This window comes from Thalassophryne amazonica, chromosome 2, assembly GCF_902500255.1.
Source record: "Thalassophryne amazonica chromosome 2, fThaAma1.1, whole genome shotgun sequence".
NCBI lineage: Eukaryota > Metazoa > Chordata > Actinopteri > Batrachoidiformes > Batrachoididae > Thalassophryne > Thalassophryne amazonica.
The window spans coordinates 74,168,067-74,196,029 of NC_047104.1; the positions used below are offsets into that span (position 1 = coordinate 74,168,067).

The 27,963-nt window shown below is 42.5% G+C and overlaps 1 protein-coding gene across 1 annotated transcript in view; it reads right to left on the reverse strand.

The window, feature by feature from the left end:
* ush2a (Usher syndrome 2A (autosomal recessive, mild)) overlaps nucleotides 1-27,963 on the reverse strand; it is a 1,147,097-nt gene that overhangs the window by 164,273 nt on the left and 954,861 nt on the right. Inside the window, 3 exon segments of the mRNA XM_034188044.1 lie at nucleotides 22,115-22,251; nucleotides 22,342-22,559; nucleotides 27,237-27,399. Of these exon segments, the coding sequence (XP_034043935.1) occupies nucleotides 22,115-22,251; nucleotides 22,342-22,559; nucleotides 27,237-27,399 (518 nt within the window).

Consider the following 27,963-nt stretch of genomic DNA (forward strand, 5'->3'; position numbering starts at 1 on the left):
TTGGTCCAGAGTTTAGACACAGCTGACTGTGAACAACCAACATCTTTTGCAACATTGCGTGATGATTTACCCTCTTTTAAGAGTTTGATAATCCTCTCCTTTGTTTCAATTGACATCTCTCATGTTGGAGCCATGATTCATGTCAGTCCACTTGGTGCAACAGCTCTCCAAGGTGTGATCACTCCTTTTTCGATGCAGACTAACGAGCAGATCTGATTTGATGCAGGTGTTAGTTTTGGGGATGAAAATTTACAGGGTGATTCCATAATTTATTCCTCAGAATTGAGTGAGTCCATAGTTTTTTCCCTCTGCTTGGTCTAAAAAAGTAACCGTTACTGACTGCCACAATTATTTTTCCTGATTTCTTATAGTGTTTCTTAAAGCCAGAAAGTTGCCATTTGAAATGACTTTAGTTTTGTGTCATGTCTGTGATCTGCTTTTTTTCTACAAAATTAAACGACTGAATGAACATCCTCCGAGGCCGGTAATTCCATAATTATTGCCAGGGGTTGTAGAGTCTCTTTCAACAGAGGTTACTGGAAATCACCTGCTCTGCATGTGTTCCTCCTCTCCCTGTGCCACCCACTGCTCATTAACTAATTCAGGTGTGCTCAGCCAAGCAAGAGCGAGTAACATCAGACTTAAAGAATAAGTTGTGGAACCAGCAGGTACACAATGAAAACATGCAAGGCAGGATTGGTGACCCCTGTTCTCCAAGTTTGACACCTTCACCACACAGAGGCATTTTAGATGGCTGAGTCCAGGAAGTCAATGAAAGTCTGGAGCTTAGTAACAACGACATTCTGACCCAGAACACATTCCTGTGAAAGCCAAAAGTCATGACATCAGAGACACCACTCCACACAACACAACAGTAACTGTGTATCAGCCATCTATGATCTTACCCACTTTTGGGGGATCCTGAAAATTTTCAGGATGTCTCAGAGAGCAAACCAGTCTACAGACTCAAACAATGAGTGAAAATCAACATATACTGTAAAGAATAACTACCAATAAGTACAAGTTCACCAAGTTCAACAAGTACTTGCAAAGACAGACTACGGTCAATGACGTCTTTGGTGTCAGGCCAGACCGTTCCAGTCAATGTACAGTAATTAAATGGAACTGAATCCTGTTCAGATGATCTTTGCAAGTACCTTTCCCTGCATAGAGAGCAGAATAATACCTCTGTAGTTGTTGTAATTCAGGGGATCAACCTTTACTTTCTACAGCTGGAAGGCAAAACCTTCATCTGTAGGGATGATACATATCTCTCAGATTGAAACAAAGATTATTATGCTAAGAGAACAGTTCAATCCAAATAACAGCATAAATCATAAGTCATTTACAAATGTCTAGACCTTCCTCACCACATGGGAGACAGTGGTAAGGAAAAAAAAAATCCATGTTTTTTGATTATAATAAGAAACTGTAAGGCTGGGCTTACACTGTGCGATTTTTGGCCCTTTTTCAGCCGATTTTTCACTCGTGCGAGAATTTTTTGGATCGCGCCGAGTTTCAGCTTAATCGTGCGTCCTGCATCGTGCAGTCTACATGGAGTAACGAGCTGCGTTTAACACCTCACGACCACCTCCTGATGGGGAATCGTATGGTCGGATAAAAATCAAACCTGTTTGATATTTTGGTCGGCCGTCGTGACTCGTGAGGGTTCTGCGCTGTTGACGCAGCGCTAAAGCGCTTTGAGCGTCTGATGCAGATGGAAAAGCGCTATATAAATGCAGTCCATTTACCATTTACAAGCGTCTACGCACTGATTACCTCGTGCACTGTCCATGAGCAAACACCGGAGAGAGCAAACAGTGATCTCATGTAAAGTCTTGTGTTTTTTTTTTTATTGCGTTCCCTCGCAATAACCTAATGTCATATTAAAGTTCATGCCTATCAGCGTGCACAGTGAGTGGAATCAGGTGGGGGGAGACTGAACGTATATGTGCGCGCTCACACACAAACAGCAGACAACAACAGGATTTATGACAGATGAGCACAGCTGTAAGACTCTGTATGAAATATAGTTTATTTATACAACAGTGCAAGTAGCAACACCTGTTATGAATGTTTATGTTTTCTTTTTTTTACCGTCCTCTCGTGAATCATGTTGCTGTCTGCTGTGTGCGCATATGCGTTCAGTCTCCCCCCACCTGATTTCACTCACTGTGCGCACTGATAGGCATGAAATACTTTTTTTTTTTAAAGAAAAAAAAAGCTTCTGTTACGTTTTGCTTCCCGACGTGTGGTTTCCGAACGTACAAAGCAGTCAGATTGCATCAGAGCATTAGGCCTTACAGTGTGAGAACATGAATCGTGCGCTCTGAACTTTTAAACCCTGTGGTTTTGTCGCACAGTTTGAGCTGGAGCCAAGTACAATGATTGAAAATATCATTCAGTGTATGCCCAGCTTAAGCAGACCAGACTCATTGGGGTGACCACCTGCTATGCCCAATGCAACAAAACAAAAAAAGTACAAGGTTTACAAAACATACAGTGAGAGAACTGTTGCAGCTAAACAACTATAAATGTCCAGTATTCACAGAGGGAACAGTTGAAATTGATGCCAGGTAAGCCAATGAGGTACGAGATCTCCCACAGCTCACCCCAACCCAGACGTACCTCCAACCCCCACCATCTCCACCCGCCTGGAGGAGTTCAGCTCCAATACCGCAGCTCTCTGGAGTTTTCCCCACCCCGGCTGTTTCACAGGTTTTCAAATCTCACTAACATTTGGTGTTTCACACTGATTGGAGGACTGGCTCCCAGAACTCTGGAACTGGAGATGTCTAACATACAGTTGGTAGGATAAGCCTCATACAACTGTTTGAATAAATCAGCCCAAAGTGACAGTGCAACAGACGTATCTGTCCGAAACAAGCCATCGTCTTCCATGAATACCGCGGAATGAGATGTAGTTAGTTTTGCTGGTTCTAAAATTCTGGTCAGATATAATGTTGGACATGTTATAGATTGCAGTCTGCAATAACTGAATCCTTACTGAATATCAGCAAAATACACCTACCTGGGCATATTTCTTCAGCTGTTGTACCTCTAACGTATCAGAGATTGTGTTGCGATTTTGACCAGAGGCCATCAAAATATGGCCATGGGGTATTGCAAAGGCTTTGCGTCTGTCTGTCCGTTCGCCTGTCTGTGCTCAGCATATGTCCAGTCCTACACAGTAAAATCACCACTCTGACCAGAGTAGGACCATGTACACTGGCAGTGTTAATTTAACACTTTCAGTGTTAGTTTTACACTGGTGATTTTACTGTGTATTACTGCCAGGGTCTTCAAATTCACAGGGAACATTCTTGGGACACAGACTTTGGACAACTTCAAAGATGGCTAACCTTGACCCATTTTAAAATGTCAAAACCTCACATTCTGTTTCCTATTTTTAATGCTATAAATTGCTATAAAGTTATTGCATAATAAATTACATGGTAAACCAGGAGAACTATTGCGATATGATTTGGGAATTCTATCTGCCTGAGCTATGTAATCAGGCCTGTAGGAGAAACAACCTGATTCAGATGAGAACCCAGTGGTTCCAGCAAGAATGGATACCGCCCCATACAGCCAAGGAAACAAGGCCTTTTCTCAAACAACACTTTGAAGGCCGCTTTATCATTCTCTACAACGACACTGAGTGGCCACTGTATTCCCCTGACCTTACTCCTCCAGACGTCTTCTTGTGGGGGTATCTCAAGGACAGAATCTATGGAAGCCCTACTCAGATTCTTGTTCAGCTGAAGGAAAACATCCGCCGAGAAATTCAGAACATTCCTCAGGAAACGTTTCCCAAAGTGATGGAGGACATGACAATGTGTTTGCAAGCAGTAATCACCCAACATGGAGCCTACGTAACACATGTTATCAAACAGATAACGACACATTGTATCAAAATTTAAATTTTGGTAGCAATTTTGACTTTAGTATAGTAAACTTCAACATTTCAGCTTTCTATCCAGACATATATCTATTTTAAAAATATATGTTATGATCATCTTCTTTGCAGATGAAAAGTTGTATATTTTTCTGGGATACCCTATGTTATGTAGAAGCTAGCGAGAATTAAACACTTCTAAAACTGAAAACGCTATTTTTGTAACCTGATAACAACTCCAGAGTGATTTACAAGACATCTCACAGATGTCAGTGTGCACGTGCATCACACACTGTCAATGATATTATGCACTTACATTGGCAGAAGACATCAAATGCAATACACTTTTCAGTAATGTTAATGGCAACATGAGCTTTAACTAAACTGACTAAACCAATTGAACTACAAAAACACAATAAATCATTAACACTAACAACATGGTTAAACTAACATGAACCACAACATTTGAAACCGCGAACTCACATGGTGCATTGCAGCACAATGTTCACTGTTTACTGGTTAGCTAAAATCACTTTCTCCAAAAATATTTGTTCTATCAACTTTCCGATTTTGCAGCATTCTTTCTTGTCCCAAAATACATGTCAGCACTCCCCAGTTTCAGCACGATAGAAGCCATACACATGCGTGCACGCATGAGTACAAAGGCCACATGGCTATTATCTCTCTCTCTCTCTCTCTCTCTCTCTCTCTCTCTCTCTCTCTCTCTCTCTCTCTCTCTCTCTCTCTCTCTCTCTCTCTCTATATATATATATATATAGTTTGCACTGGGATACCGATTAAACGACTGCAAATTATATAAATTATAAAGAAGACAATGTTCATACGGCAGAGGGTATTTTAGCATTGTGTTATATTTCTAACTCCTGTGGTGCTGCTTCATCCAGTCTCACTCATTCCTTTGAAAAATATAAAAAAAATTCTCATAAATGTGGCAATTGTCAAAGGTGAGTAGAACACTCAGAGAATTGATTGCTAATAACATTTTAATGAGACTACGGTTGTAAAAAAGTGAACTTACTCTTTAGGACAGTGTGAGGAGTGAGGAGGCAGAATTTTACTTGCCCACAAAAGCTGTTGGCTAGAATCCCGGAAAGTGGAGAAATATCCCTGCAAGGCTGCAATGGAGAGTGTCTATTGGAGACAGTTTAGAGATAGTGGTTAAGTGATTTTTGGGAAGCAAAAATAAAGTGAAAAAGATTGGAAAAGGTTCTGTGTGTGAGACAGTTATCGGTGACCGAGTTGGACGATGCCAGATACAGAGAAAGAAACGAAGAGAAAAATTACACAGAATTTGAATTAAGGGAAAGAAACCTGCAGCCATCTGACAAACACTTCTGTCAGAAGTGTGTAAGGAATGGAGCACGGCTTTGTGTGTTTGTGTGTTTGCACATGCGCACCAGGTGGCACGTAGGGAACTAGTGAGGCAGGCTGCTTGTGCTTCGTACCCTCATTCCGTCCGATTGCCATGATGACCCCATTAATCAGCCAAGCTGGCACAGAGCAGGGTTCCCAGCCCAGCCTGAGATCAACACACACACACACACACACACACACACACACACACACACACACACACACACACACACACACACACACACACACACACACACACACACACACACACACACACACACACACACACAAGCTGAACCCACAGACAGACAGTACACCCAGCACCAATCAAAGACATTTTGGGCAGACAGCAATATCAAAATTCAGTGTGGACAAACACAAGCACTGAAGAAAGGAAGAAAAGACAATTAAAATAAAAGGACAAAAAAAATGTATAAACAAGACATAAGCTGTGTTTACAGAAGAAATCAACAAGGAACCCATGAGTCTGTCTGACAAGCTATCCAACCTCCAGAAACATTTATCTTACAGTAAAATAAGAAACCTCACATTTCACGAGACAACCACTGAGTGCTCGTGTTTTCCCGTCCAAATAATTACTTATCAAAATCGTTGTTGCTTAATTTTCTGTTCATAGAAAACTCCATTAATTACCCAATGCCTGAGGTACCACTCCTGTCTGTCATTAAAAATGGATTTTGAAAAAATCTTGTCGGTAGATGGTCTTTGAGTCAGGAAAGAGTTGACTGTATTTTGGTGGTGATCAGGAGGGCCTCAAAAACTTTCCTTTTAGATTTTTCTTCAAAATGGTTGGTGGAGGTATGCATTCTCTGAGTGCCCTTCTGATTTAAGTGCTTTTTATTAGCAAAACAGAGAGTGCATGTTTTAGTAAGAATTCTCGTAAACCGTAGATTTGTCACATCCATCATCTATCCATCAATCATGTCCCGTTTCCTACCAAGCATACAGTGGGTTGTTTCTACGTCATTTGCAACAGCGTGCAATAGCGCAGAACATTATTCTTGACCATGGGTAATGGTTCCTGATAATTTGCCAGCAACACGTGCCATTAATCATAACACGTGGTAACAGGTTACAGCAGTTCCTGGGGACACCTGATGCCTCTGCCTCAAATCATCACATTCGTGATCAGCGGCAAAGAATGTATAGTTCATGGCATTCGTGACTTGCCATTGTTATGTGTAAACGCGGCATTAACACGTGTTTACACCGGACGCCACGCGACGCCACAAATTTGTGTCCCTTGCCTGGTGATGGACGCGCCACCATCGACTGGTGTGTCGCTCTGCTTTCGCTGCGAAAATTTGCCCCAATGTGTCATCAAATAGGAGGAGTTTCCATTCTGCTCGCCGGCTCCAGTTGTCAGTCAAGTCAATATGCCGGACCTTGATCACACGGAGCGAGTTGCTGTGCTCTATTTGTTGTGGAAAGCTGACAAACGTCGCCAGCGGTGCTGTCCCTGGGTTCACAACATCCTCAAGAGACGTTCCCAATTCGGGGAGTTTCATTATTTGCTGCAGGCGTTGCGTCTGGATGACGGCCGCTTTCAGCGGTACTTCCACCTCGCCAGGACCCAATTTGAGGACCTCCTGTCCCGTTCACGCGTGCACATGTGAACAATTAAAAAAAACTGGCTGCCGCTGCTGCTCGCTCTCCCCTCAAACTCTGTCATAATTGTGTTATAAACCAGTCACCATTTGTTTTATTATACATCTGTGTAGTTAATAAAATTATCTTCATGGACAATTCATTCGCGTGCATGTAAAAAAAAATGGCTGCTGCTGCTGCTGCAGTGCTGCTGCTCGCTCTCCCCTCCAACTCTGTCATAATTGTGAAATAAAGGACAAAGGGACATAGGCCCTGCTCACAGGCTGGCTGCCAGAGACAGGACATGTCCACATTAAGTATAAACTCCAGACATCTCCACGTCACTACATATCCAGTCCCTGATTGGTCATTGCGACGCGACAAGACAAAAAAGTTCAGATTTTTCAACTTGGGGAGGAGGGCGACGCAACGCGATATCGTGCCGCAAATGCTCCAATCACTCAAAATCACTTCATTCGCGTCCATTGCATCACATTGCGTGGCTTGGACTTGTATGGTGCCACAACGCGTCCTTCCATAGGGATTACATGGCAACCTGACGCCGCCGTCGCTCACGTGTCGTCTGGTGCGAACGCGGCATTAGGCAGTGTGGTTGGATAAGTCTGTTGCTGATGCTGCTCTTTAGATTGTCCAGTGTCTTATGGAGGGGTGGGAGGCGTTGTCCTTATTTACCAGCAGTTTAGCCAGCATTCTGTCCTCAACCACCTCCTCCAGGTTGGCAAGCTTGGAGCCAATAACAGACCCTACCTTTCTGACCAGATTATTCCGTCTGTTGACATCCTTTGCTGTGATGCCTGTGCCCCAGCAAACCACAACAAGGTAGAAGATGCTCGCAACAACAGACTGATACAACATCTAGATCATCCTGTTATAGACATACAAGTAGGTAGTGCCAAGTACCTATGAAATGAGTGTTCCCCCAGGACTGAAGTAATCCACTCTTCTAACTATCTTACACTGCTACATGACAGAGAGACACATTGATCATCCTGACAGAGCATGGCTCAAATGTCAGGTCAGTGAACCATCAACTTAAAAGTTATGGTATAAACATTAAGCTCATGGTGACAAATGCATCATCATCAGACGATTCTCAAGCAGTCAAGAAACATGGTAGGGCAGAATGTAAAGTTAGAAGATGCCAGCCCCAAAATGACCATCTTAAAAATCCTAAGTCAAAAAAGCTTACCTTGGTGGTGTGTAAGTGTTTAGAAAAAAAGACATGGAGAACTGCCTATAATCCCGTTTCAATTCCATTATTTTTCAAAAAAAAAAAAAAAAAAAAAAAAAGAACAAGAAGAACAAGAAGCAAAAAGCATTTTCTTCAAATATGTCTTGAAAAAGGATGTCATCTTATAATCAGGGCCATCTTATTGTCACAGAAATAGCAGTTTATCAAAACTGAGAAAAAGGAAGATGAAATCAAATCAGACTACAATCTGACTTTTTCAAACCGACCATTTTCTCTGCAGTGTCTTTTCACACACACACACACACACACACACACACACACACACACACACACACACACACACACACACACACACACACACACACACACACACACACACACACACACACAATGTTCTTTGTCTTTTCCCAAGAACCCATGTGTTGAAGGCAACTGTGTGACAAATGACCATCAGCAAAATAAAAAAGCCATGTCAATGAGCCTCTCTCTCTCACTCTTACACACACACACACACACACACACACACACACACACACACACACACACACACACACACACACACACACACACACACACACACACACACACACACACACACACACACACACACACACACACACACAGTGTTCCATATCAATGAGAAGGTGAAAGGTCTCCATTTACATCTTGTATTAATTATGAGTGACAAGCCAAAGGTCACAGAGGGAGAAGAGGCCACTTGTATGGACAGAATATAGATCTATACTTCCTCCTATTCTCTCTTTTCGATACCCCCTTCCTCTATCTATCACGCTGTCTTCTCATTCCTTCGCTTGTCTATGCTTTCATTCTTCCTCTCTCTCTCTCTCCATCCGTCCTCCCTCCTTTGTAGTTGGTTATTTGTATTTTCCTTTTCTCTCATTTTTATTTTATCTGTCTGTAATCTCTATTTCACACTTTTGATGTCTTTGTTTCTTTCTCCTTACATTCATTTTGCATCTTTTCACTGCCCTTCAGTATCTTGTCAACAAACCTATGGTGGTGTACAGGCAGGACACTGGGGACTGTGATGACACCAGCGAAAACAAGATGATAGATAGACGATAGATGTTTTGGTGGTGGATTGTCTTTAAACAAGCAAAGACAACAAAATGCAAAGAGGTGCACAATTGGTTGCTTAAAGCCATACAGTCTTTCAAATTTCACAAAATTGTCAGCATTTAGTTTCTACTTAAATTCAAGTATTGTAATGTCAGTTTATTTTTGAAAAGTGGTGCAAAATTACAGCTCATTTTAATGAAGAGAACATATTTACCTGAGGGAAATTTCAAAACAAATATTTCATTTTCCTTCTTATGCTGTCTGCAGGAAGGCACATGTGTGTGAATGTGTTAGGTTTTTAAATGGCCAGAAGTTACCTTTGACCTTGCATGCAAATATCTCTAAGATGTCTTGAAAATGACTACAGAGGTGTTATTTGTTTTCAAAAACATTGGTTTTAAATTTAGAAGTGTTTATTTGTTATACGATATATGCCAAAGTTCATGGCCCCATTCTGGCACCTATTGTCGCCAGGGACAATTTGTGTCCAGTTTTTACAGCACAATTTGTCGTCATGGACAATATATGCCAGGTGTGTTACTACATACAATCCACTGCACCAGCAACAATATGTGCCGTGAACTTTGGTACATAGTGTCATGATATCCTGCAACAGTTGTGTGCGTGTGAGTGTGTGTGTGTGTGTGTGTGTGTGTGTGTGAGTGAGTGAGTGAGAGAGAGAGGGGGAGAAAAGTCATAATAATTTTGTATTTTACTAATTTGTGTATATAGATGGCTTTGTAGCAATTTTTAAGTATTTCTGTTTTGCTTTGTTTTGTTTTTTGTCTGTTGTTGTTTTTCTGTGTTGTCATGGGGAGCACGATGGGAATAAAGCCCCGTTTACACATAGACGGTAAGAGCTCCCGGAAGCGTCCCGGAAGAGTTTTTGGCTCCTCCGGGCCATCTTAGGGATCAAACGCCGTTGTTAACACCGGCGCTAGGGGGCGTGGCTTAGTTCCGGCTTCACCGGGAATCTTCGAAAAAAATTATTCAACATGTTGAATAATTCCGGGAGCGCTCCCGGAGAATTCGCGTGACAACAGAGACAACGCGAACAACGGTGTTTGATACTTTTTAATCGCCGTTTCATCCTGTCTCTTCCTGTAGTGCCGCAGTTTACACCGCCGTTATTAGGCGGCCAGCGTTGTATCCCTAATCAACGGCGTATAAAATGGAGAAAGAGCCCACATCGGTGTACACAACAGTGTTTTAACCGGCGACAGAAGCAGACAAAATGGTGGCACTAGTGGCCAGTACGGCGTTCTAAACGCCACCTCCCAGTTAAAACGGCGTTCCAAACAGCCGATATGCAGCGGTCAGTATAAAAACGCTAGTGCGCTGCATGCAGGCCTCTCACTCGCGGCCAGCTCCAGATATTTTTGCAGAGAAGCTCCAGTATGCCTCCTAAAAGAAAGTTGGCAGCGGCAAGGACTTAAAGAAGAAGGAAACCAAGAGGTCTGGTTCAGAAGCAGAGGGGAAGCCTGTGGTGGAGACGGAGCAACACGTTGAGGAGGGGGAAAGGAAGGAGAAGAAAAGGCTGAGGATGATCTCCCTCCCCCTGCAGTGACAGAGGCATGTATTCCTGCTGCTTCAGCCTATTATACTCTGGGGGCGGTGCCTATATGCAAATGATCCTGGCGTAACGCAGGATTTGCCTGGATAAAAACCTGGGTATTAACCAGCGGTACACAGGGCATTATCAGCGGCAGCAGAACACTGCCATTCTCACGCGCGTCTTAACCTGCAATTGTAAAGGATAGAACTGGGTATTAACCCCCGTTGCCTGACGTGTGCCGGATGCTACGGCGTCAAAACGCTGCTTTATTCGGCGGATTTAGCGGCGTTTTATCCGCCTATTTGCGGATAGTGCGGCGGTCAAAACGCCGGCAAAATGCTCCACCCCTTTCCACCACGAAAACAGCCTGAACTACTGCGAACTTCAGTCTACGTACTACCCGCCGACAAAACCGTCTATGTGTAAACGGGGCTTAAGTCTGTACTTTTTCATGCCATCCTCGGAAAGAATATGTATCTATGTTGTCATTGTTATTTCATATCCTGTATTTTGCCAAATCAATCAATCAAAAAGAGAGAAAGTGAGAGAGAGAGAGAGAGAGAGAGAGAGAGAGAGAGAGAGAGAGAGAGAGAGAGAGAGAGAGACTTGCTCAAATTAGATCTGCGCACCTCCTGCGTAAAAAGATGGTTGGATTCATGTGTAAATCTGTGGATCAGCGCAACAACTGTCGGTGCAGCTAGTTGGTGTGCCTACACTTTACACGATCGTTCATGTCCAAGCCAGTCCAGCTTTAGAGGGGCACAACGTTTGCACTGGTGCAGTGACTGGGTCAGGGGTGTGTGCCTTCTGTTGTGAGCAGCTTGGTATTCCTGCAGGTACTTATTTTCAGTCACAGTGACTTCCTTGTTATGCCCGCCATAGGGGTCTTGTAGCTACTTGTTCTTCAGCACTGACCGTCTTATCTCAGCTCAGCACCTCCACATCGGGAATTCTGTCTTATCACTTGATATGCATGATTGGTCATAAGTAATGCAACTGGACTCACGTGATATTCTTGATGTGGCGTCTATAGAGGATCATGGTGTCAGTTGAATATAACAGGGTCGGCAACACAGCAGTGTTGTACACTTTAATCTTGGTTTGTAGCTTAATGTCATGGCGGGACCACAGATGTCTGTGTAAGGCTCCAAAAGCTTTTGTTGCTGACTGTATTCTTCTCTCAATTTCAGCATCTGAGTTGTTGTTGTTGGTAACTGTACTCCCCAGATATGTGAAGCTGTTGACACTTCTCAAGACCACGCCACTGACAGTTATGTCATGTCTGCTTAGGTTATTGCTCTCTGGGGGAGACTGAAACAGCAGTTCAGTCTTTGTAGTATTTATCTTTAATCCGAACTGGGTTCCAGCCACATGGAATTGGTCCACAATCTCTTGGATGTCAGCAGGATCTGTGGCAACCAGAGCAGAATCATCAGCATATAGTAGTTCTCTAACACAGATGGTTCTTGTTTTCGTTTCAGCCCTCAAATGTCCCAGGTTGAAAAGCTTTTGGTCTGTGCACGAGCAAATGCAGATGCCTTTGCTGAGGTTTTCAGACACAGTTTCCAGAACAGCAGCTAGGCAGAGTGTGAAGAGTGTTGGCGCAAGTACACAGCCTTGTTTAATGCCATGGTTGATCTGGAAAGGCTCACTGATGTCACTTCCAATTGACACTCATACCGTCATTCCATCATGAAACTGCCTGATCATGTTGACAAACATCTCTGGACGATCATAGGCTTTAAGGACCTTCCACAGTGTTTCTCTGTCAACAGCGTCAAAAGCCTTGGAGAAGTCCACAAACATGATGTACAGAGTTCAGCTTGGGACTCTGGCAAGGACGGTCCCATTCCTCCTCTCTCCTCCCCTCTTTTTCTATTCTCTATCTCTGCTCTGATCTTCAAATTCCCAGCTTCACCAGACTCTGAATTCTTCAAATTAAGATTTGGATTAACCATGGAATTGATCAAGTTGATCTCAACGCCATTGACACCATTTTTTTTCGACAAGGAAATCGGGGCCGGGGAGACCCTGCGTGCCCTGATGGAACCTACCTAGCGGGCTATGTTCTCAACGCTTTAGAGCAATGGCGCTTGTCATGCTTGGCTCCACTCTCTGTGGAAAACGTGGATTTATTTCTATTCGCTTTTATGGTGGGAGGTTGAGTGCTGATTGGTTTGTGCCCTGCCCTGACCTACAGGAATATTAGCAAGATAGCTGCTACCAAAATCTCATCCCCTCATCTGTCCGTCATGATTAATGAGTTGGGCAAGGCAACAATCTCATACTGCGTTAACTCTGAAACGCAAAATGGATACCATCTTGGAGCATATCGCTGCATTGCAAAGGAATGTGCTGCTGAGGACCGGAGAATATTCTTCATAAATTTGGACTCTAGACGGTCAGAGGTGCAGTAAATGGAATTCTGTATCTCTCCGCCTAACATCAACATGGCAGCCTTATCAGCTCCTGAAGGTCAAATGCCCTGCTCTTCCCCCAGAAGGATCTATGGCCTTGGTGAAGGAATTTGGCCACCCATTCTTATCTATCTACCCCCCCCCCCCATTCTTATCTATCTACCCCCCCGCCTGCTATTGCCTAGCAACATCAGACTTTAAGCACACACGGACACAAACTGACATAAACTTAACTCATCTACACACGATGCATGTCTCTCTCCCTCCATCCCTATAACCCCCCCCCCCCCCTTTGTGTCTCTCCACTCCTCTCACCCTGCCTTCCTTCCTGCCACCTTGTAGGGAGCGCGGTTTTTACTGCTGCAGCCTTAAACTCCCCAAGCTTGGCAGCGCAGGCCCCTCCTGCTGCTGCCTTCACCCACTTTGCCTCAATTCGGATGACGGACTGCTTCAAGTTTAGTGCACATAAACAATGTCAAATGTATATATGTTGTCTTTAATTCTGATGTGTGCCATTATTCCGTTCAACTAGTAATAATTGTGGATTAATTACTGTATTTTGTCTGAGGTAATTGGAGTGCAAATGTAATTTCATTGTTGTTGCACTCGTGTAATGACAATGACAATAAATCTCATCTCATCCCATCTCATCTCAGGAGTTGATGTTGTTCTGCTGCTTCTTCCTGGAGTTTTCGAAGGGAGAATTTCATATCTGCTGTAGATCTTCCAGCTCTGAAACCACAGTGGCTTTCTGGAAGAATCCTCTTAGAGAGTATCTTTAACATGTGGAGCATTATCTTTGCAAGGACTTTGCCAGCACTTGATAGAAGAGATATGCCTCAATCGTTACCACAGTCACTCTGATCTCCCTTCTTTTTGTAGATGGTGACTATTAGGGCATCTTTAAAATCCTGAGGAAGTTGTTGTTTTTGCCAGCAGGTGTTGTACAATGCAAACACCTGGTTCTTTAGAGCCTGGCCACCTTGCTTCATGACCTCTGGTGGAATGCCATCTTGACCTGGGGCTTTGCCTTTTACGGAGGACTTCTCCACGAAAATTCAAATAAAATAAATAAAATGAAACAGCCAAGCCAGCCATGGTGAAAGTATTAATCTCATTCGTGTATATTCCTATATTAGTAGAATATACAATGTCAAAGCGACGGTCATGTGACTCGCCAAATTGACAGAAAACCATTTCCATTCTATGAATTTTCTCTGACAAAATATCTCAAAATGGAAAACCTGATGTGAAGAAAAAAAACCGACGCTAATTTAAAAAGGGAAAAATTGAGACTTGTGAAAGTGAGACTTCTCATGGTGAGATATTTATCACGACAAAGCATTCAGGCAGTAAAAAAGGAAGTCACTACAGAATACAGATCAACAAAAAAATAAAATCGTTCTAGCCTTTATTCATTCATTCATTCATTATTCATTATTGGAGCGCCTTGGGGCAACTGTTTGTTGTGATTTGGCGCTATATAAGAAAAAAGTTGATTGATTGATTGATTGATTCAGCAATGTTAGTCATTTCCCCACATCATTTATATTACATATAATACACACTTATGAAAGCTCACAACACAATTTATTATTATTTTTTTATTCATTTAACCAGCTGAAACTCCTTTGTCAGCTTGCTGCTGCACCTGAACGCTGCACAAAACAGCATTTTCAGATCACTTTAACCCAGTCAGCGCATCATAGATTTCTATGTAATCTAATGCTTGACGATGCGGAATAACGCTAAGACAGAGGCTGCTGGCAACAGCTCACAGGATGCATCCACTATCTAGTGGATTAAATAGAAATTGATGGCACAGACAGATGGACAGATGCAGTGTTCTAATGTAATGGAATAGAAATACTTTGTTACTGTACTTAAGTAGAATTTTGATGTACCTGTACTTCCCTCCGTTATTTAAATTTCTGGCGACTTTCACTTTTACTTCACTACATTTCCTCAAGAAAATGTATACTTTTACTCTGATACATTTCCCTGAACCATTTTCGTGACTCATTTCAACTCCAACTCGAAGAAATTTGATCGGGCAATGCCTGTTTGCAGAGGTGAAAGAGGGAAGAGATACAGTCCTCTACAGCGGCAGCGGAGGGGTCCACCTTACACCCCAGCAACAAGTGCCGTGTTTGACATAAAACAAGGTTTAAAGACAAAAAAAAGTTGAATCTGCGTCCCCGCTGAGGAAGAGGAGACTGGAGGGTAAAAAGGGGGCCATCTGCGCTTTGGACTCCAAACGCGCACACGCCAACGTGCACACACATACACGAATCGGCTCCTGCTGGAATTAACACACACACTTAACATGCATTTAAGTATGGACAAAACTGGCCAGCATGGCTGTTTTATTTCAATTATTTTATTTGAAATTTCCTGGGAGATGTGGTGTGTAAAAGCAGCGCACTTTGGATTCGAGAGTGCAAAGAGCACCGCATTTGGTTGGTCTGCAGTGGCTGCTGGTGATGATGCTTGCATTTTTTTTCCCTTAAATTAGGCACAACTGTGAAGCTATAAATGACAGTTCTGTTTCACAAGAGCCTGGCTGTTGTGAAGCAGAATATGTCTTGGACTTTATTTACATCAATTATGAAGAGGTACAAAAGTTTCTTTCACCAAAACATCAAATCTAGGCTTTCATCTCAAATGTACGTTCTGTGAAATTGTAGCTGAACTTTCAGGTCTTCTTTTTAAGAAAATCCATCTCTACATCACTTCATCAGGAAGCTGGATTTTATATTTTTAATTAATTTATATCAAGTTGTTGGGATTTGCTTTCAGTTTGAGTTAAGGAAGATACTTTTATAAAAAAAAGTATTTGAAGTGGAATAAACAAATTAAAATGTGTGAATACTTTTGAGGGCAATTGAGAAATACAGAGGAGCAGCATCTTACATCTCATATATAGTGCAGCAGAATATTTAGAGTGGAATCCTGCAAATGGTGACACAAGCATAAAATTTGGCACAAATAATCCATAGGCATGAAATCTTTTGAAAAAACTGATTGACCACTTGAATTTTCAATAGGCAGCCAGGTAGGGGTCAACTGAAGAATTACACAGGGATCAAAATTAAAAGATGCTCCAATCATACATAAAAATACACCACATTATTTGCCTGATCATAAAGATTCCAAAAAGGACAATCTGTGACTGAATGTTATGGAGTTATGAGGTAAAAGCAGCAAGAATGGTGACAAAGGTCAGTTTCAGTTTGTACAGGGGTCAAAAGTTAAAGTTGCTCCATTAATTTTGCTCCAGCTGTACTTATGCTGAATTTGATGCTTGCATCACCATTTGAAGAATTGTTTCAGTTATCTGCTGCACTAATAAGCCATGAACCAGCTGCTGTCTGTTAGCTTAAACGTGTCTATAAGACAACCCGAATTAATAGAGAAATGCTGCTTTTAACAACCTGGACCTCATTTCCAGTATAAAATACGGCTGTTTACTCACCAATATAAGTTTGGTGTGATTATAAGTAGTTCAAACGACGTGTTCAGTTCAAATCTGAAGCAAACATCTTCTTCTACTAAGGTGGATTAGAACTTTTTGTGGTACAGAGCACAAACTACTGGACAGGAGGACCATGCCAGGAAGTGTTCAACACTGGACATTTCTTGTTTCACTGTGACTGAAAATTTGGCACTTCCTGTTTGAGTGTGAGCTTGCCACTGAGTTCCCGTGAGATTCCATGGGATCTTGTATGTCAATCCAGGAAGTGTTTGACATTTGAACTAGAGGATGAAATTTTTCGGAAATTCCCGTGGGTCACGTGATTCCTGCGGGATTCCCGCCGGATGGGAGTCAAAATTTTATCAATCCCGTGATTGGGATGGGACGGGAATAAAAATGAACGGGAGCGGGCAGGAGCGGGAATGCCAAAAATAGATGATGATTTTCATCTATTTAACAAGTGAGTATCTGAGAAATTGTTTAACAGCTGGGCATGTTCCAAATTGTCCGTTAAGGTTTCCAATGGAGGTGTTTTTCCTGTCGCGAGCCACCGCGGTCGGGTCCGGCCCGACATGCGAATCTGCCCGCACGTTCTTTCATTACAAAATCTCCTTTAACAGTGGAATGTCCGCATAAACTCCTCATGCCGACCTCTTCTGAAACTTCTCTGTTCTCTGACAACGACCTGGGTGAACAGAGCCTGAAAGAGCCTCGGAGCGCAGATCGCAGTCAGGTGCTGTGGGCCGTCCTTAAAGCGACACTACCAGACCAAAATCTCTCATCAGCCGTTAAAATTTTTACCGAAAACCAGCTGAATTTATCGAATGGTGTCCACTCAGTTGTGCCTTACAGTTTTTGAAAAAATTTTGATCAAACAAAGCAGCAGTCTCTGAGCCATTCCTAAACAATGAAAAAAACGACAAGAGGGTGGGCCACTCCTCACTCAAAGACTGCCCACAGGTGAATGACGTAACCGACAGGCGTGAAAAAACTCTCGCATGCCCACGAGGGTTCAAGCATGTCTGATGTAATCACACATGATTCAAATCCATATGGTTTTTGAAAAAAATAATAAGGTCGGATACTTTTCTAACAGACCTCGTATATTATTATTATTAATATCATTGACTTACTATTTGTAATATTTAAGAATAAAGTTATTTTCAGGATCAGTACACTACATACCACAAGTCTTTTTTTTTTATTTTAAATATAACGCAATGCTAAAATGCCCTTGGACGTATGGGCACAAAAATAGGAAACAGAATGTGACCTTTTGACCTCTTAAAATAGGTCAAGGTTAGCCATCTTTGAACTTGTCCAAGGTGTGTGTCCCAAGAATGTTCCCTGTGAATTTGAAGACCTTGACAGCAATAGGACTGGACTTATGCTGAGCACAGTTGGACAGGCGCAAAAACTTGCAATACCCGATGGCTATATTTTGGACTCAGATAAACATGACTGTATTAATTATAGATACATATAGAGGGGAAATCCTAATCAAATTGGTCTTTTCACTCCACTGATGCTCATAATTTTAGATCAGGTATAAAGCAGAATCTGCAGCCAAGGGCTTCTATTGATATTTGAAAAATCTAAAATGCTTGAGCTTGTCCAACCTGGAGGGGTGGCTAGGACCGTCCCCCTCCACCCCACCCCCCATCCCCGACCTGACCTCTAATACCATCATGCTATAAATTTCTGGAGAGAGCCCTGAAAAATGTTAATCCGTTTTAACCTATTTAGATTTGTATGCTGGACAGGATGAATGAAGCCTAAATGAGCTAAAAGCTAAGAGGCTAACCTTTGTTTGGCTGTTTTATTAATGTTTTTTTGTGTGTAGTGGGCAGTAGCTTTCATAACGGATGGTGTTTGCATTAAAATTCATGATCATATAGAATAATCTCTATGTTTATGACAAATTTATTACCTCACCAACTACAGCTTAACAGCTGCACTAATGTCACCAAGCTAGCAATAGCTGCTGACATTCCTAACATACAAACTAAAGATGAAAATTTCTCTTGATGGAAATACTGGGGCACAGACTTCACAAGTGGTGCGTTAGGCAAATTCATTGCACAACAAGCCATATTCTTGAAGTCATATTACAATTTGTAACAAAATGCTCAGAAAGGTCAATAACTACTAGCCACTTTTAGTGGTCTCTGTGTGGCTCAGTCAGCTTCTGACCATTTACATATGCTCATGGGACCTGATCAGAAGCTTATTAAATTTATTTTCATCTTACATTTTATCTTATTTTTATCTTAGTTTGAATATATAAATTATTTTTGTTCAACATATTTAATGCTATTTAAATGCTATTGGAGTCCAATGACGTGCCCTCGCATAAAAAGTAACATGACCTAATTAAGCGGATGTAACACTTAATCTGTTGCACTGTTGCACTCCGAGGCTCCCTTTCAATGTGTGTTGAACGTGGAGACTTCAACCTTTATAGCACTCTTAATAGGCCAAGTATAACTTGACTTATGAGTATTTTTTACACCATGCCTTTTCATGAAAATTATTGTCATTTTTCGCTGCACATTTAGGTACACACACGCAGCCAAAAGGATCATTTCCTTCTCTACTACAGCAGCGACAACGATGGGAAAAAATATGACTCCTTCTTCCTCCTTGGTTGGCTGGCTCATGAATTTTCCACCAATCAGAAGTCACTAACCCCACATGTTTTCACTAACCCCACATGTTTGATCACAGTCCACTCACCCCACGTGTGTCTGATTGTGTGGTCGCTTTCTCTTTATTACTGGTGGAAAGTATGTGTGGTTAGTGTTTTGTTGTTGTTTGGGGTTTTTTTTGTAAAAAATGAGGCGTTTTATGAATGTGGAGCAAGCGCTTCAGTTATTTTTTGAACTGAGGGAAGATGGAGCATGCAGTGCGTCGTCAGAGTCTGAAACAGACAGTAAGGATTCTGGTGCTGAAAGAAATGATCCCTCTTTTGTTCTGAAGGAGCAACCAAAGCAGGTGGATTCACCAACATGCGCACAGAGATCTGAACAGAGTGTCAGAGTGCGCACTTCTGTTTCCAGATCCAGATCTCTGCTCTGACATGCAGCAGAGACACGCCCCAACGCTGACTGCTGGAACACAGAGGAGGATGCAGACACCACTCCAGCAGTAAGCAGATTTCAGCCATGGAGAACACTAGGAGTCCAGTTCTTTTTGTTTTCTGACACAATTAGAACAATTTGCACCACCACCAATAAAACTGCTGCAAAAAACAAGGCATTAGGGAAAAAAAACAACTGGACAGACATTGAAATGGAAGATCTGTACAAATTTTTTGGACTTCTGATATATATTTCATTGGTGTCACTGCCAAGTCTCCAGGACTACTGGAAACAAAAATAACATTTTGTCTGTGCCCTTTCCAGCGAAAGTAATGTCCTGAGACAGATTTAGATTGATATTCTGGAACATCCACCTAAGTGATCCAGATGAGGATGTAAAAAAAAATGATAGAACAAAGAGAAAACCAGGTCATGACAAACTGTTTCGAGTCAGGCCTCTTTATGATGACATCCTCAGTGCCTGCCAGGCTTATTAGCACCCGAGGAGGAAGCTGGCAGTGGATGAAAGGATGGTGGCGATGAAGGCAAAAACAGGAATGACTCAATATTTGAAGGACAAGCCAACAAAATGGGCCATTAAACCTTTTGTGTTTGCTGTTTCAAATAATGGCTACACACTCAAGTTCACCATTTACACTGGCAAGACTGTGACCACAAGTGAGCACAGGTTGTCATACAATGTGGTCATGAACCTGATCCAGCCATGCTCGTTTGGTACTGGGTACCGCATTTCCATGGACAATTTTTAGACGAGTCCCAAACTGTTCATGGACCTGGCTAACATGAAGTTTGGGGCATGTGGCACATACAGGGAGAACAGATGAGGATGCCCGAGAGGGAGGGCAAATGCTCTCACAAAAAAGTCTGAAAGAGGATCTATAAGATGGATAAGAGAGGGGCCTCTGGTTTTTGTAAAGTGGATGGACACACGAGAGGTGTCTATGTGCTCCACCATCCATCATGCGTTTTCAGGTGAGACAGTGCGGGGAAGGGTGAAGGATGGGAAGGATGGACGTTGGACATTGAAAGACATTCCCTGTCCTACCCCAGTGTGCTTATAATAAAAACATAGGTGGAGTTGACCTACCTGACCAGCTCATCCAGTACTACTCTACCCATCGGAAAACTGCACGTTGGTACAGGACAGTGTTGCTACAATTCCTTGACATTGCAACCACAAATGCATTCATCTTGCATTGTGATATCAGCAGTGTCAAGCAACTGCAGCTCATGACACACAAGGACTTTATGGTGGAGCTGGTGTGTCAACTGTGTGGCACAGACAAAACAGGTGTCCCACAGAACAGGAGACTGAACCACGTTCCTGTGCCAATTGTGACAGGCACAGATCCTCGCCAAAAAGCCACTAAAGGCAGATTGAGGTGCCAACGGTGCCTTCAAGTGGACAACAAGAGGAGTGACACACTGTGGAAGTGTCAGGCCTGCGATGTGCCTCTGTGTTGTGTTGGACAGGAATGTTTTTTTGAGTGGCACAAATAATTTGTGTTGCATCTTATTTTGACATCTGATTGTTTTGTAAATAGTTTAGCATTAGCATTTCCTGCACTTTATGTTTTTGAAATGTACAATTTTATATTTACATCCTAAATCTTATTGTGATATCTGACTGTTTTGTAAATAATTGTACAAAAAAAAAAGCAAAACACCTGAAGCATTTCCTGCATTTATGTAAATAGTTGTATTTAACTTTGTTTTTTTGCTACATTTGTACATATGTTTTTGAAATTTACAATTTAAATTAACATTTTAAGTTATGAAAATGGTTCGTTATAGTTTGTGGTTTTCACGGTAAAAAAAAAATTCTCCTTGGATTTTATGTTTTTGTGTGATTTTAGGTTCACTGTATTAATACAGTAGGTCAGAATGAATGAGAAACTGTAAAGTCACACAGGTGAGGTTGTGCTGAAGAACATGACACCAAACAAGGCCAGGTAAACACTTTTTAAAGGTAAATTATCAAGGTAAAACCAAAAGTAGTCAAAAACGGCCAATTGTACCCTGGACTCCAGAGGGTTAAAATCAGAGTTTTGAGAATTTTTTTGGGGTGGGTGCACAAAACCATATTTAGATTAATGTGCAGCACAGCCTATGCCCCCCCCTCACACACACACACACACACACACACACACACACACACACACACACACACACACACACACAGTCAGCACTGAGTGCACACACTGGGTTACAGGTACATTGGTTAGCAGTTTATATATTTTTAATAACATTATCAGGTATTCATTGTGTGTGTGTGTGTGTGTGTGTGTGTGTGTGTGTGTGTGTGTGTGTGTGTGTGTGTGTGTGTGTGTGTGTGTGGGTGTGGGGGGGGGGGGGGAGGAGGTGTGTGCGTGTGGGTGCGCATGCACATTTACCTCTACAGTGAGGGCTGCAACACTTGTTGAGTTGACTGTTGGGTCCTGTTGTTGCTTCTTGTAAACAAGTCTGTAATGTGAAATGAGACCATTGGGGTGGCTCGGCTCAGTCCACATCATGTGGACTGAATACGCACCTGTCAAAATGGACAACATGAAGCACTGCTTTAGTGGTACAACGCAAGATGATTTTACTACCTATTTGTCATTTGACTGACTAAACTTACCATTGGGTGTAACTTTGGGGGGAGCCATACCTTGAGGCTCAGCCTGAAGGGTCTGGGCTAAAACCCATTCACTCACAACTGAACCTTTGGAGTTGTGGGCACGGACCCTATACTCAAAATAGCTGAAGGGTTGCAGGTCAGGGCTTGCATCAAAAAACTCACGTGGCCCACCAGACCAGATGAAAACCAGCAGGTCCTCTTCTGTGCCAGCTAGACGTCTACAAAGAAATGACGTAAAATCAAACACATCAAACACGTAAATCCAACAATGGTAAACAACGTGTAAGACCTTAGCTGATGCAAGTACGGTAATGTCTTGGTAAGCACCTTTCTCTGTGAGTGGTGGTGTGGATTTTCTGTTGTGTGTGTATGTATGAGAGCAAGACAGATGTTCTGATTTATCCAAATTCCTGTCTACCTGACTCTGATAATGCCAGGTGTGTGTCAGCATGCGCATTTGTGAGTGTACCACTATGCTAATGAGTGTTTCCCGAGGACTTAAAGGGCTTAGTCTGGTCTGACCCTGCATACAGATCACACATTCTTTGGTCAGCAAGCAGACCTCGACCTTCAGTGTGCAACAACACATGCACACAATCACACTGTACCCCTGCAACAATTTAAAGCTATAAAACTGTACATATATATTTACATTAAATGAATGCAGAGATGTATAGTATGGTTTGCTTCTGCTTCAATCATCTTATCAGATAGATTGAGTACCTACTTGAGTACCGTACTAACACTTTATATGTCTACAATGTATCTATGTATTGCATGCAAATAGTTAATCATCCACATTGGTTTCAAATGCCATAAATACAAAAAGTCTTGTGAATCTGGACAAAAAATACTGCATTAAAAAAAACAAAAAAAACAACACCCCATTTTTTAGTTTGCGTATTTGTACTATAGTGCTTACTACAAAGGGGCATTACTATATTTTCCAGTCTGTAAGTTGCATTGTAAAAATATACTGCATTTTCATCTATGACTACAAGGTGGCAATGTCTAGATGTGTGCCAAGCTGATCCTGTACACTGATGTGAAATTGGTTCTGTGATTCACTCTCCAGAACAGAAGATTAAGTTCGAAGCCACCTGCCTGAAAACAAGATTTGACTGAGAATGACATGCTGAGCTAAATAAATAATGGTCTCAAACTGAAAGACAACACTCTTGAATAAGGAGACTGAACAACTTTCCTATTGTTCAGCAGTCCACTTGTTTGGACTCTGTGAGACAACCAGAACAGCAATGAGGACAGCTAAGTTTGAATGAGACAAAATATAATGAGTTTTAAACATTTAATTAATTTTAGTGAGGTAAAGTTGCACTTGTTTAGCTCTCAACAAGTGTTTTCTTTGTTCAGTGGTGACATGAAGCAATTTACTCTTAAGTTCTTTGTGCCTGATACAATATTTTTAATTAGCTCATTAGCTTCTCCTTGTTAATGCAGGCATTTTCATTATTAATAATGAATGCATTGATTAAATTCCTTTTGTTTCTTGCCGCATGAAAAAATAGCCCCACATTTCAAAAATACGAGGTCTATCAGAAAAGAAACCGACCTTTTTAATTTTTCAAAAACTATATGGATTTGAATCACGTGTGATTGCGTCAGACAAGCTTGAACCCTCGTGCGCATGCGTGAGTTTTTCCACGCCTGTCGGTTGCGTCATTCGCCTGTGAGCAGGCTTTGAGTGAGGAGTGGTCCACCCCCTCGGCGGATTTTCATTGTCAGGAAATGGCGGAATGATTTGGGCTTTTTTTCCATCAGAATTTTTTCAGAAACTGTTAGAGACTGGCAGCTGGAAACCATTACAAAAATTTATCTGGCTTTCGGTGAAAATTTTACAGGCTTCACAGAGAATAAGGACTGTTACTACAGCTTTAAGGACGGCTTTAAGGACGCTCGGCGCGCCGCGCTCCGTGCCGCCATCGAGAGCCACAAACCACCGGATCATTTCTAAACAGATGGCTCTGTGGATCCGAGACCGTCGTGTGCACTTTCTCTGGTTATCACAAGAGCTGGACATCAACCATTTTCTGGCAGATTTCACTTTTAACAAGAGATTTTGTCATGGAAAGCCGAGCGGAGTTTTCGCGCGTCACGACCGATTTGCTGATGGAGCGAGACAAAGGAACACCTCCGTTTTGGTCTCACAGGACGGCTTTGAGATGGTGTTCAGACAGCTGTCGGTGGTTTTTCCATCGAGTGATTATCTGAGAAATTGTGGATGTGCCTGGACATGCCAGAACATGTCCTGTGAGGCTTCATCACGGCGTTGCTTTGCGCCATGTGGCATCGCCGCGACGCGCGAAGCCTCCGCTCCTCTTTCCATGACAAAAACTCACTGTAACAGTGGAATGTGCCGTTCATTTCCAAACTGGATGCTGTGTTTTATCCGGGACGTCGTCTGACTAGCACAGGAATTGTGAAAAGATGTGGACATCAGCACTTTTTCGGCACATTGAGACAGACGTGCGGAGGAATTCCGTGTGTCGCGGTGGTGCCGCATGGAGCAAAGCAACGCCATGATGAAGCCTCACGGGACATGTTCTGGCATGTCCAGGCACATCCACAATTTCTCAGATAATCACTCGATGGAAAAACCACCGACAGCTGTCTGAACACCATCTCAAAGCCGTCCTGTGAGACCAAAACGGAGGTGTTCCTTTGTCTCGCTCCATCAGCAAATCGGTCGTGACGAGCGAAGCCTCCGCTCGGCTTTCCATGACAAAATCTCTTGTTAAAAGTGAAATCTGCCGGAAAATGGCTGATGTCCAGCTCTTGTGATAACCAGAGAAAGTGCACACGACAGTCTCGGATCCACAGAGCCATCCATTTAGAAATGATCCTGTGGTTTGTGGCTCTCGATGGCGGCACTGAGCGCAGCCCGTAAAATTTTAACTGAAAGCCAGATAAATTTTTCGAATGGTTTCCAGCTGCCAGTCTTTAACAGTTTCTGAAAAATTCTGATGGAAAAAAAGCCCAAATCATTCCGTCATTTCCTGACAATGAAAATCCGCCGAGGGGGCTGGACCACTCCTCACTCAAAGCCTGCTCACAGGTGAATGACGCAACCGACAGACGTGGAAAAACTCACGCATGCGCACGAGGGTTCAAGCTTGTCTGACGCAATCACACGTGATTCAAATCCATATAGTTTTTGAAAAAAATAATAAGGTCGGATACTTTTCTAATAGACCTCGTATATGCAACTTATAGACGCATGTGACTTATGACTTTTTCCACTCATCTTTATAATGCATTGCTGGACACACGATAAACATTCAGATGTGACTTATAGTCCAGAAAATACAGTATCTAGGATTTTTTTTTTCCTGTGGGATAAAATTAATTGGTCAAGTAAAATAAGGGACTCCAACACTATTTCCATTGACACCAGAAGCGTTACAGATATACTTTTCAGTTACTTCTTTCAAACATGTTTGAAGTAATAGCTATACGAGGTCTCTTAGATAATAAACCAACCCTTTTATTTTTTTTTTTTAACTATATGGATTTGAATGACATGCGATTACACCAATCATGCTTGAACCCTGGTGCGCATGCGTGAGTTTTTTCACGCGTGTCGGTGACGTCATTTCCCTGTGGGCAGGCCTTGAGTGAGATGTGGTCCCGCCCTCTCGGCTGAATTCCTTTGTTTCACACGCTGCTCGAGACGGCGCGCGTTGCTTTATCAAAATTTTTTCTGGACCTGTGAGGAATATCCGAGTGGACACTATTCGAGAAATTAAGCTGGTTTTCTGTGAAAAGTTTAACAGCTGATGAGAGATTATGGGGTGTTTCTGTCGGTGTAAGGACTTCCCACGGAGCGGGACGTCGCGCAGCGCTCCCAGGCGACGTTGTCTGGCTGTTTCGAGCTGAAATCATCCTAATTTAAGGTTCTGTTGACCCAGGACGTCGTGAGAGAACAGAGAAGATTCAGAAGAGGCCGGCATGAGGAGTTTATGTGGACATTCCACTGTTAAAGGTCATTTTGTAATGAAAGAACGTGCGCGCAAATTCGCCGAGTCGTTTCCGTGACGACGACGCAAATCTGTGTGCGCCGCGACCAGAAAAACACCTCCGTGTTGAAGACCATTTGTAAAATTCAGGCGGCTTTTGATGGCTTTCAACAAGTGAGTAACTGAGAAATTGTTTAACAGCTTGGGCATGTTCCAACTTGCCCGTTAAGATTTCCAACGGAGGTGTTTTTCCTGCCGCGACCCCCCGCGGTCGGGTCCAGCCCGACATGCGACTCTGCCCGCACGTTCTTTCATTACAAAATGACCGTTAACAATGGAATGTCCGAATAAACTCCTCATGCCGACTTCTTCTGAAAGTTCTCTGTTCTCTGACGACTTACTGCGTCAACAGAGATTGAAATGTGGAAGTTTTCAACTTGAAACGGCAAGACGCTGCCGCCTCGAAGCGCAGATCGCCGTCAGGCGCCGTGGACCGTCCTTAAAGCGACACTACCAGACCAAAATCTCTCATCAGCCGTTAAAATTTTTACCGAAAACCAGCTGAATTTATTGAATGGTGTCCACTCAGTTGTGCCTTACAGTTTTGAAAAAATTTTTATCAAACAAAGCAACAGTCTCTGAGCCATTCCTAAACAATGAAAAAAATCGACAAGCGTGTGGACGACTCCTCACTCAAAGACTGCCCACAGGCGAATGACGTAACCGACAGGCGTGAAAAAACTCTCGCATGCCCACGAGGGTTCAAGCATGTCTGATGTAATCACACGTGATTCAAATCCATATGGTTTTTGAAAAAATAATAAGGTCGGATACTTTTCTAATAGACCTCGTACTTCCATTTTGATCATTATAGCTACATACTTTATTTACAGTATCTGGGTTATTTGTGTGTAATTATACCTGTATATGTAGTAGGAGATAATGAGTCCATTAGGTTTATTGGGGGGTGACCACTGAATTTCGATGAGATTGGAACCAACTGCATTCACATTGGGAGGTGGCTGACTTTCTGGGGCAGTCTCTAACGTCTGGACAAATACACCCTCCCCAGCTCCACACCCACCTGAAAGGAACAAAAATATGGAGACATTAACATCAAAAATCTCTAATTTGTTGCGATATTATTAATAATCTCATTTATGTAATAGGGAGGTGAACTCAGCCACAAGTGAGTGCACAAGCCAGTGCATTCTTAGTGCAAGAGTGTACTGCTACTCTGAAGCCCAGATAAATGAATGTTGCATTAGGAAAGATATGCTGCTTAAAACCTGTCCCAAATCCAATATACACATCACAAATATGATTTCCATATCAGATTGGAGGAAATCGAAGTTACTAACAATGACCACCAGTATTGTTGGCCATCAGGTTATGATGCCAGTGATGCACAAAGGAGGAGAAAGGGGAGGCATGTCTGGACATAGCAGGACAGGAGGAAGGATGTGGAGTAACAGTGAGAACTTTGAATGATGGCAGTGTGACTGGTGACACACACACTGCAGACGAGACCAAGTGGAAGGGGAAGTAAGGTCAGGAGCATTGGAGGTAAGTTCAAACTGTTGTACAGTAGTATGGAATCCAAAGCTTCCAACTGTGAACAGGGCCTGGAGAATGTGACCCACCTTCC